The following is a 12,500-nucleotide window of genomic DNA, read 5'->3' as shown; positions in this document are numbered from 1 at the left end:
TCCCATTTCTTTTTATCCTAAAAAACTCCCCAATCTTCACCGATGTCAAGCATACCCATAACATGATGCAGCCACAACCATGCTTGATAATAAGGAGGCAGTTACTCAGTGCTGTGCTGTGTGGGATTTGCCCCAAATATAAGGCTTAGCATTTAGGCCAAAACATTTATTCCTTTTCAATGTTTTTTTTTGCAGTATTACTTTAGTGCCTTGTTGCCATCCTTCTGAACTGAGCTGCAGGACAGGAATGAAACTGCTCAGGGACGTCACCATGAGACCAGTGGTGATTTTAAAACAGCTACAGAGCTCATTGTCTGAAAGATACAGTCGTTGTTCTGAACTGAGCTGCAGGACAGGAATGAAACTGCTTAGGGACGTCACCATGAGGCCAGGGGTGATTTTAAAACAGCTACAGAGCTCATTGTCTGTGAAGGGAAAAAACTAAGGATGGATCAACAAGATTGTAGTTACACCACAATAATAACCAACATGACAGAATGAAAATTAGAATACAAATATAAAGAATAAAAATATTCCAAAACCTGTATCTTTGATGTGTCTGTGTGGTTTAATACATCATCCACAGCATCATTATTAACTTGACCATGCTTAAAGAGATAATCACTGTCTGATTTGTTATTGTTACCCATCTACCAATCACTGCCAACCTTTATGAGGCTTTCGAAAAGCTGGTCTTTGTAGTTTAATCTGTGCTTGAAATTCAATACTTAGGCTAATTTAGGATTGTTAATGAAAAGGGATTAATACTTTTGCAACAACATTTGAGTTAATTAAATGTAAAAAATACTTTAATATTATGGAGTATTTTGTGTAGATCAATGAACAAAAAACCCACAATTAAATTAATTTAAATCCCACTTTAATGCAACAAAATGTTGTGATAAGTAAAAGGAGAAATCCCTGAAGATGTTTAAATGCGACCAGCCACTGAACCAAATGCTGGAGGCACTGTCCTACTTGCAGATTCTATAGTAAAGAAAAAACACGTAACATATCTCTCTCTAGCGTATGTTCTGAGGGGTAAAATAAAAGATAAATGTTCCACAGAGGCTTCACAAAAATCCTATTAAAGGAGAGGGAATAATTTTTTAATGATATCAGAGTTTCCATTATATAGACTCTATGGTTATTGATTGCCTGTCATTTATGGTGCCTAGACTGAGATGGGCTGGGAAGACAAGACATCCACCTCCCATTTACCAGCTTTATTAGGCTGTGTGTGTGTGTGTGTGTGTGTGTGTGTGTGTGTGTGTGTGTGTGTGTGTGTGTGTGTGTGTGTGTGTGTGTGTGTGTCAGTGAGTGCGGGCATCCGCGTGTGTGTGTGTGCATGCGTGTGTGTGTGTGTGTGCGTGCGTGCGTGTGTGTCAGTGAGTGCGTGCCTCCGCGTGTGTGTGTGTGTGCATGCGTGTGTGTGCGAAGGTGTCACTCCTGGATAATTCACTCCTCTAGCTCGTACGTGGGACCATCTAAACCACAGCACATGCATGGCGCTTAGATGAATGTTAATGCACAGCTATCTTTTATAACCCTCCATCTCTCCACTCGTTTAGTTATTTTATCGGTTTAACCTGTTGTCAGACTAGCAGACTCTCTGAGATGGATAATTGCTGTAAGGGAGTCTTTGTCTAGGAGACAGCTGAACAACACACCTTTTTAAGAGCATTTGTAATTCTGCATAGATCTACAAATGAAAGTAGTTAAAAGCAGCATACATGTACCCTCCTCTTGTTGCAGGCTTTGTACAAGGTAGTTACTTTTGTTCTCCTCCACTTTAACCATTATCTCTTTACTCTCTCTCCCCTCCCTCCCCTCTCTAGCTCCAGCAGGTCTCGCTCCCCCCAGGTTGAGGCCAGTGCATGGGACACTGATGGAGGTGACCTGGGACCCCCCCTCTCAGCCCCACGGACCCCCACCACTCTACCAGGTCTGTCTGGGGACATTATTGTTTAAAGTCCTTTAAAACATATTTGTAGGTACATATCTGTTGTGATACTTCCACGTTGTGTCACGTCTCGTCTTGCTGTTATAGAGCCATGTAATCAAACCCAGAGAGTAACTTCTACTGTTACATTTGAACCTGAACTCCATCAGGTGGAGCGAACCGACCTCTCTCTTTCTGACCCCCGTGACCTCGTCGTTAGGGGGGCGAGGTTTCCCGGCAACGGTTACCACCGGTTCCCCAGTGACACACTACCGGTCAACAGCGACTTCACAGGTACGTGGCGACTGTAGATGCACACACACACACACACACACACACACACACACACACACACACACACACATACTGTACACACACACAGTAATATTGGTGTATCTCCATCTTTGTGTAAGAGCACAGCTAAATGAATAGTTGGTACATTATAAAACACATACAAATACATCTAGTTTATCATTTGTTTAGTGTTGTTGTGTATTTGTTCAGACTGAAACAGTATTTCTGTGGAAGAGTCCCAGCTAAGGGAATGACTTCCACATGAGACGGAGGACAATTACAACAGTGTTTACTCACATAATTGGAGAACTGAGCTCCAAATCAAAACATGTTCTGCTTCATCTGCAAACCCAACCAAAACATCCCGTCGGCCATTTGTTTAAATTATATTATATATGTTTTAATTGGCTCTTATGCTAATCAAATAGATTCGCTACCAAAGCATCTGGTTGATTCACCCAGCAATGTTACAGGTGGATGATGAAAAGCCTTCATTTACCATTATTGACTTGTTTTCTCCTTCCTTGTTTGAGGGATTTGCAATATATTGTTTTTACTTAGATTTTCTCCTCACATGCCCAAACCCTTACTCACGGTCAAATCTGGCACACTGTGGCATCACCTTAGCAGACTGTGTGTGCGTGTGCGTGTGTGTGTGTGTGTCTCCAGCACAGTGTTCACTATTAGACCTCACGTTCAGCATCTCTCCCCTCCCTAGTTCTACAGGTCCAGTAAACTATCAGAGAAATCTGTCTGTATTTGTATGAATAGACCACCAGTTACTCCTTAGTCCCTCTGCAGTGTAGGACATTATCCAGCCTGCATATCATAAAGTAAAGTAAACTAATGGTAGAACCTGCTGACCTAGCCTGGTGTGGAGATGCCATCTGCCCTTAACTCTATTAACGTCTAGCAGCTATTTCCCCTTTTCTCCTTCAATTATGACGCAGGATAAATCTTTATAAATCAGGACCAGGCTTCAGTCCTGCTGCCGCTAATTGATCAATGGCCACAGTCAGAAAAGGAGTCTCGTCCTTGGGCCCCACGCCATTACACACACACACACACACACACACACACACACACACACACACACACACACACTAATGAAGGAGGCAGAAGCACAAACCAGAACAATCACCTCACACATTCCCAGATTAGCTCTGTTTGGGATTTCTCTCTCCACACAGCCATCGCTTCCTTGCGCTCAGTGTGTGTGTGTGTGTGTGTGTGTGTGTGTGTGTGTGTGTGTGTGTGTGTGTGTGTGTGTGTGTGTGTGTGTGTGTGTGTGTGTGTGTGTGTGTGTGTGTGTGTGTGTGTGTGTGTGTGTGTGTGTGTGTGTGTGTGTGTGTGTGTGTTTTGTTTTATTGGAAGAACAAAAGTCTCCAGAAAATATACTTCTAAAAATGCTTCTAGATGATCTTGTCAAGGTGTGTGGAATGGCTGCCTTAAAACAGTCGTGAGCGTTTTTTTACAGGCTATGATAAAAGACCAGACATGTAGATAGGTAGAGGTTAATGGATCAAATCATTGGCATAAACAGGATGTATTCACTATCATCTAGGTGTTTTCGCCATAACCATCCCTTTCCACAATCAATACTAACCTCATACCCTACATCCAATTATATCTGCGGAGGCGCACGCAGCACCAAACAAATCAAATAAAAAAAGGATTTGAAATTCAGATTGATCCGACGGTGGGACTCATCAATGCTAACCTGCAGCCTGATGGGCTTTCTGTCTCAAATCACTCATCATCCTCTCTTCCCATTAACCTAATGCACTATTTTACAATCTATTTTACAATCTATTTTAGAATATTAATAACGTGTTGTTTTCATTTTTCCATAATTTGCTCATTTAGTTTATGTGTATTCTTGCGTTTTCAGGGGACATGGAGTCGAGTGGATGTATGCCACTTGTCTTTGAGAGGTCAATGTGCTTTATGCTAAATCTGGGCTCCAATCAAGGAAGCCTTTTCGCTATGAAATCAATGCCTGAGAGATGAGTGCAGGTTTCCTTAATGGATTCATCCATTTAGAGACGTTTTTTATACATTAAAAAAACTAGACCTAACCCTTTTGCATGAATATGAATGTGATTGGAATCTGTTTTTTAACCAGACAAATCCCAAAGATTTGAACTGTACTGAAATGAACTAAATCAAAAGGGTGTGTAAATAAGAAACAGAAAAGAGAAAGGAATAATGTATCCTCACTCTACACGCTCTATCGTAGCGCGCGGAACAAATGTTAAATGATTCAAATGATTTTCCTTAATTAATTTGATTGATTGCTGTGTGGTGTCGGCACAGAGGCAAAGTGGAGGGAAAACTTTACAGACATCATTAGTTTTTCTCCATTTAAAGATTAATCAGGAGAGGCTGGGCTCTTTAGCTCTGTCATTTGTATATTTAATGGGCTGCTGCAGAATCTATGGCGGTAATTAGCGCTAGCCGCTCTCTCATTAATACGACTGGGCTGATTAATGCTAGCGCCACGCTAACATGACTGGAGTGATCCGCGGGATGTTCTGACTAGATTACACCAGGCAGACCCTGTTTGTTTGGCGTCATGACAAATAAAATAGTGCTCAACAAAAGACCAGGGAATAGAGACCAGGGAATAGAGACCAGGGAATAGAGACCAGGGAATAGAGACCAGGGAATAGAGACCAGGGAATAAAGACCAGGGAATAGAGACCAGGGAATAGAGACCAGGGAATAGAGACCAGGGAATAAAGACCAGGGAATAAAGACCAGGGAATAGAGACCAGGGAATAGAGACCAGGAAATAGAGACCAGGGAATAGAGACCAGGGAATAGAGACCAGGGAATAGAGACCAGGGAATAGAGACCAGGGAATAGAGACCAGGGAAGTAGGAGGATGGATTCTGCTGAGACAATATGATTGTTTTGTGTATGAGGCATTGGAAAGGGTTTGACTCTAGGACTGTGTTGCAAATTGTGTCAAGTTCTCTCTGTTATGATTATAATACACTGTACATGTTATAGATACCAGTTCTGATATCTATAAATCCTTATTAAAACAACCTCCACATTAGTCAGTCCTATATCCATACAGCCTTTATCTCAGAATGTTGAGTCTACAACATTACAACAGGCATGTCTGCCTGTACACACACATAAACTGTACATTACTCTACTCAGATCCCTTAAGACTGTCAGGTTAGGAACAGTGCCCGGTTACATAAAACCCCTTAAGTAAAACCGGACGCAGGTCTCATGGGGGCCTCACCCCTCAAGGTGTCCCAGCTAGAGAGTGGTCAGCTGCCTCCGTCACTGAGTGGTCAAGTAAGTCGCTCTGGTCTCCTAGGGCAGTCTCTCTCTCTCTCTCTCTCTCTCTCTCTCTCTCTCTCTTGCTCTCTCTCTCTCTCTGGGCTATCCCAGCTGGACACTCCTAAGAGCCCCTGGTACAGCACATCACTGAGTGGCCAGAACAGACTTCTGACTGAGTGGTCCAACATGTCTCTACAGTCTGGTGAATCCTACTTGAGAGTGAATGTACAGTATGGTCTCCCCTGGGGTCTCCCTATTGCTGAGGTACTCCTGCTGGGGTTTCCACAGAGCCCCCTGGTCCTGCCTGCAGAGAGCTGAGTAGTCAGCCTCGTCTCTATGGTGTCTCCCACGAGGGTCTCTCTTCCCTCTCTGGCTGTCCTGGAGGATGGATGGACTGGGCAGGATGACCATGTGAAGTGTGTTGAACCGGAAGTAGCGAGCTGTCATCAGAAAGAGCTGAGCACAACTGGGAGAGAGGAGAGACTGCTGAGCACACAGCTTTCATAAACATCTATGAACAAACAGGCACGCAAACAGCCAACAGCCAACCGCAGACAGCCGACAGCCGACAGCAGACAGCAGACAGCCGACAGCAGACAGCCGACAGCCGACAGCAGACAGCCGACAGCCGACAGCAGACAGCAGACAGCCGACAGCCGACAGCAGACAGCCGACAGCCGACAGCCGACAGCAAACTTACATAGCTTCTAAAATAAAGCTGTGTCATTATTACTAATATCCATCAATACCTTGAATAAATGCATACACACACACACACACACACATGTACACACAAACAATAGTATCAACAGCCTTACAGTACTCAAAACAACATCCGTACAAGAGTGTACAGCTCAACTGCAGTCACACCAACTCACAGCATTGCTTGTTTCAGTAAATGGCATTTCATTGTGTGGGTTGTGACTAACAACAACAACTATTTCTGTTGAAGGAGGATTTCCTTCAGGTCTATCACCGTCGCAACACTCTAAGGATGTTTACATGTCTGCTCCAAGGACAGTGAGTCTCCATGAGTCCATATGAGTGTCTGTCTAAGACATGTCAGTGTCCCTACTGCCAGTGTCTTCAGTAATGGTAGAAGGTCTATTCCCTAGTGGACTGCTCTACCTACATTAGGGTTAATGCAGCCCTTTCCTGCAGTCAATGACCAAAAGCGCCATCTTTGGCCTCATGGGTGGAATATTATTCATATTTTTTATGAATAAAAAAACTTAAACAACGAAAATTTGAAATAGTACACGTGTCTTCTTTTTGTTAAGCCCAAAACCATGTGTGTGAGGTGTATACGTTGGTTTCCAAGTAGATATCTTTAAGACTACCGAGAACCCCTCTGTGCCTGATTTAACCCAATGCTGTAAAAGATTGTAAAGTCAAAGAGAGATGGAGAGGGGGGTGAAGGGATGGAGAGAGAGAGAGAGAGAGGGTGTTCCCAGATTGACTACTCTAGCGTCACCAGGTTAAAACAGGCTTTGTTAGCATCACCTATCTGTCATGTACTGTATCGTCTTCCTCAAGAGGCTCTGATGTGTCCCATCTATCAAGACTACAAACACTATCGCTCTGAGTAATGCTCTTATACTGAGACCTCATCATTTCTGCTCTTAATGTCAGAGAGAGATTGAGAGATGTAGAGGGAGAAAGAGAGATGTTTTAACTACATTTTTGGCCAATTTAAGGCACAAATGCATCCTGTTTTTCCATACTACCACCTTCGCCTGCACCAACAAGTAATTAGCTAAACTGTTCACAACGCTGAACCTAGGCCCTCCAACGTATAGGTCTATAGTCAGCCCCAAGCCTAGCCCTGTACATCACCCACCCAGGACAGAAAACTGCCCTGCCAGTCAGGAACAAATACAAAACAAATGTCCTCCTCCCCACAAAAAGACACCACCTCCCCACTCGATCTGTGAATAATCCCCCACTGGAAATCAGCAGTACTCCTCTCTATGGAGGTTTATACAGGGAGTGCCAACATCCTCTCTGGGAAGTGAGAGAGAGAGAGCGAGATGGGCAGAAGGAAAGAGAGAAATGGGTGGAAGGAGAGAGAGAGATGGGTGGAAGGAGAGAGAGAGAGAGTTTGGCGGAAGGAGAGAGAGAGAGAATGAAAGATGGGCAGAAGGAGAGAGAGACGGGCGGAAGGAGAGAGAGATGGGCGGAAGGAGAGAGAGAGATGGGCGGAAGGAGAAAGAGAGATGGGAGGAAGGAGATCAAGGGAAATGGAGAGAGAGAGGTTGAAGTGGGCTAACTTTACGTCACATATCTGTCATGGCCCCTCTCGTGTCCCTGATGACAAGATCACAGATGGATGGCACGCGTGTTAACTGGGATGTGAGTTCATATACAGTATTTTTATTTGTTTCAATTCAGCACTTTATGGTTACTGCATGCTGACCTCTTTTAATATAAGATAATACTTTATTCTGTTAGTCTTGAGGATTTGTTCATTCTTTTTCAGTCGTATTTCTGTTTCAGAAGTTTCTGAATCCATCACATTGTGTTTAACGCCACTCGTAATCGGTCTCCCAGTTCCTTTGAAATTCCCACACTGACAACTTTCCCAAAGAGGCTGAGCTCAGAATTCCGAGGGTGTTCCCTCGATCCCTCTATCCCTGTGTCTCTCTATCCCTGTATCCGAGTTTGGGATCTAAAGCAGGGATAAAGTGATGGAGACGGAGGGAAGGAGAGAGATAGAGAGAGATAGAGTTATCTTCCGGAAGTCTCCTGTCAGGTTAGAGGGAGTTAGACGTGCCTTAGAGAGCTCCAGCTCTACCTCCCCAGATTAAGTACAGATTATCAGATTAACACACAAAGACCAGTCAGAGATTAGACCAGAGGAGATGTGTTTAGCCTGAGCATCCAGTGCTCCCCTGGAGTCCTAATGGAGACATTGGATTGAACACACACATGCGCGCATACACACACACACACACACACACTCACACTCGCACACACTCAAATGGAGACATGAATACACATCTGGGGGCTTCAAAGCAGGATGCTTTTTCCTGACTTGAGGCCGTACATGGGGGCTCAGGGGAAGTGGGTTTAGGAGACGTACACATACATACATTACACACACGCACGCACGCACGCACGCACACACACACACACACACACACACACACACACACACATAGGTGGATTGTGGCGGGATGTAGAGAGGAGTGTGTGAGGAGTCCACTGGGACACACTCTAAACCCTTCGACACAGGCACAGATCACCTTTTATCTCCTAATGAAGGATTTCACACGCTCTAATATATACATCTCTTCTTCTCCTCCTTTTTTCCTCTCTCCTCCCCCCTCCTCCAGGGCTCCGGTTGAGTTTCAGAACGCGAGCATCAGACGGCCTGCTCCTCTGTGCTGTGTCTCCTGGAAACCAAGAGGAGTACCTGGCTCTGCAGATCCGCAATGGAAGCCCCTACTTCCTGTTTGACCCACAGGTAATAAACTACAAACATGTCCGTCCTTCCGGTTCGACCCACAGGTAAACTACAAACATAGCCAGATTAAAGTACCCTCAACCTTCACATTTCAGGTGTTGCTTCTGTGTGTGACACTATAGAATAGATAGCCAGTATATTATTTGTGTATAAAAGAATAAGTGTATCCCAATAACTGTTGTCTGATAACAGATGTTTTAGTAAGAGGAAAAAACGGATTACTGAGGAAAGTAAAAAGAGATTTCCTGTCTGAATTCCAGGTTTCCAGTTGAGTCACTGATGATTTTCATATTCCTGTGACTTATTAAACCCACATTGTGTTCCGTTGATGGGAACATTGTAATTCTTCATCTGAAGTCCTATCGGCAACCTCCCCTTAGTTCCTTCATTCAAGAGAAACTTTCAAAGTGTGTCAGCCTCCAATGAACTCCTTCCCTGCAGTCACGGCACATGCATACCAATCGCTAGCTCATTAGGCTACAGACACACACACACTCGACTCAATTGCTCTTATGATGAAAGCGGTGATGGCAGATGATTTCACGCGAGCGTCCGTCAGACCACCAACTATCTCTCCTCCACCTTAACCACCCTCACACACACACATGCGAACGGAAATATGCAAGCACACACACACACACACACGCAATAAGGACCTCTTCCTTGTCCAGCTACGCAGCAGCATTTCCAAACACATTTAGTTAGGCTAGTTCGGTAATTAACACTAGAAGTGGTGTCGCAGTCGATTAATGTCCCCTGATAGCTCCCCCATTAGTTCCCCCATTAGCCAATTCAACAGGCCTAATGGGATTACCACCACGGGGGACCTAATTTGGCGTGACACAGGAAACTGGTATGCTAACCCCACCACCACCACACACACACACACTTTCTAATGATGGAATTAATGAGCATTTTATGAAACATAGTCTCATAGAGGGATGTTTAGCTACTGTAGTGTTAGAGCTATCACTAACCATGCCTCTCCTCTCGAGTTACTGCTGTCTCTTTAAACCCTGGTTAGGGAGCACTGGGAATCTGTGTGGAATATGACACGCCTCTGCCCCCAGCTATATATGATTGATTGTTGACAATCACTCTGCACTTGACCTTTAAAGGTCATTTATGTTTGAGTGTGTTTACTGTAAATGACGATATACTGTACGCATTGCAGTGCTCTTGATGAGAATGTGCCTTTGATTGAATCCAGGCCTTGCTCTGAACTGAATGTTGTAGCAAGTAACAAAGAGAAGTATGTTTCTAACAGAAGTCCACAATAGGGATGGGCATGTACATTCTTTGACTGTACTCACATGAGTACTCATATGATTTTTTTTTTGGAGTACTCGAATACGCTAATGTAAAATCTCATCTATTTTTGGAACACAAGGCCCGCAGTGGAAAATATGTGTGCATTTATCTATATGCCAGCAGTGCGCAACAATGCCTCATTTATTACATAACCATTACAGATATCAAATCCTAATTGCTAAATTGCCCCATATATAGTACCAGTCAAAAGTTTAGACACACCTACTCATTCAATATTTTTACCATTTTCTACATTGTAGACATCACAACTATGAAATAACATATGGAATTATGTAGTAACTAAAAAAGTGTTAAACAAATCAAAATGCATTTTAGATTTTAGATTGTTCAAAGAAGCCACCCTTTGCCTTGATGACACCTTTGCACACTCTTGGCATTCTCTCAACCAGCTTCACCTGGAATGCTTTTCCAACAGTCTTGAAGGAGTTCCCACATATGCTGAGCACTTGTTGGCTGCTTTTCCTTCACTTTGCAGTCCAACTCATCCCAAACCATCTAAATTGGGTTGAGGTCGGGTGATTGTGGAGGCCAGGTCATCTGATGCAGCACTCCATCACTCTCCTTCTTGGTCAAATAGCCCTTACACAGCCTTGCACAGCCCTTACACAGTGTGGAGGTGTGTTGGGTCATTGTCCTGTTGAAAAACAAATGATAGTCTCACTAAGTGCAAACCAGATGGGATGGCGTATCGTTGCAGAATGCTGTGGTAGCCATGTTGGTTAAGTGTTCCTTGAATTCTAAATAAATCACAGACAGTGACACCAGCAAAGCACCCCCAGACCATCACACCTCCTCCTCCATGCTTCACGGTGGGAACCACACATGCGGAGATCATCCGTTCACCTACACTGCATCAGAAAGACACGGCGGTTGGAACCAAAATCTAAAATATGGACTCATCCAAATTGCTCGCCTTTCTTGGTCCAAGCAAGTCTTCTGCTTATTGGTGGCGTTTAGTAGTGGTTTCTTTACAGCAATTCGATCATGAAGGCCTGATTCACACAGTGTCCTCTGAACAGTTGATGTTGAGATGTGTCTGTTATTTGAACTCTGTGAAGCATTTATTTGGGCTGCAATTTCTGAATTTCTGTGGCTGGTAACTCTGTGACTTCCTTTCCTATGGCGGTCCTTATGAGAGTCAATTTCATCATAGCGCTTGATGGTTTTTGTGACTGCATTTGAAGAAACTTTCAAAGTTCTTGAAATTTAGCAAGGAATGTAGCTTGTGTATGCCATCAGTTAGATACGTTTTATAGGCATTTTTTTCAGATAGGCATAACAGGAGCTTGTGTTCGCACTCGCGTGTGTAGAGGGAGCAGTCGGAACACAGCTGAGTGAGTGAAAACCGAGGGCAAAGGTAGTTTAGGGAGAAGAACTGTGTGATGCCTGTCTTTCTTTTTTGTTGTGCCCCACAAATGCAAATGGAACACTAGAGTTAAAGCAAATTAACGCTGTCTTCAAGACAAAACATTTTCCAGACAAATGTTCACTTGCTAGCCATAATGTACATTCCACCAGATAGTTTTACAGTGTGTGTGTGTGTGTGCATGTGTGTATTTGTTTGTGTGTGGTAACCCACCCTAGAAAAGTAAATTCCCCCTGTGTTCTCTATACAGTAAGAGATTGGGTTCAACTGGGCTGACTCCCTAATGGCAGCCTTATGTGTGGGGCAGCACTTTGGATAAGTGCTCTTTATCTTGCAACCGGAAGTGGGCATAGCTATCTCCATCAGCTTTCACTCCCAAATACACTTTATTAAAGAGTGAGGGGGCGGTGGGGCTCCCACACACGCACACACACCTAACCCCTTTCTCTATTATTCCAGAGAAGACAGAGGGGGATTCATCGGTTCTAGAAGGAGTGTTCAGTATTGTTGCACGGTATAACGAAACTACTTCTTCGATACTAGAACATGAAAAACGGTTCAGTACTTCTATTAAATGTGTCTCACGTCATATACAGATTGAGAGGATCGAGTGTCTAGTAATTTGTCTGAATCGAAGCTAGCCAGGTTACTTGCGCTTGCTTATGGAGCTGACACGGCGCAAGCCACTTATGAGAGAGAAAAATGCAGACATCATGACTTCTTCTTCTTTTCTAACTAAAACATCATACCTCAACAACACACGCAGATTGTTGACAGAAGCTGTCTGCAGAAATGAACTG

The 12,500-nt window shown here is 43.8% G+C and overlaps 1 protein-coding gene across 1 annotated transcript in view; it reads left to right on the top strand.

Moving 5' to 3' along the window:
• LOC115172104 (usherin-like) overlaps positions 1-11,668 on the top strand; it is a 188,542-nt gene extending 176,874 nt beyond the window's left edge. Inside the window, exons 28-31 of the mRNA XM_029729288.1 lie at positions 1,839-1,945; positions 2,113-2,236; positions 8,872-9,002; positions 11,645-11,668. Of these exons, the coding sequence (XP_029585148.1) occupies positions 1,839-1,945; positions 2,113-2,236; positions 8,872-9,002; positions 11,645-11,668 (386 nt within the window). The remainder of the gene's footprint in view (positions 1-1,838; positions 1,946-2,112; positions 2,237-8,871; positions 9,003-11,644) is intronic.
• The last annotated feature ends 832 nt before the right edge of the window (positions 11,669-12,500 follow it).

The sequence above is a fragment of the Salmo trutta genome, chromosome 33 (genome assembly GCF_901001165.1).
Source record: "Salmo trutta chromosome 33, fSalTru1.1, whole genome shotgun sequence".
In the NCBI taxonomy this organism is placed as follows: domain Eukaryota; kingdom Metazoa; phylum Chordata; class Actinopteri; order Salmoniformes; family Salmonidae; genus Salmo; species Salmo trutta.
This window is presented reverse-complemented; position numbering and strand designations above follow the sequence as displayed.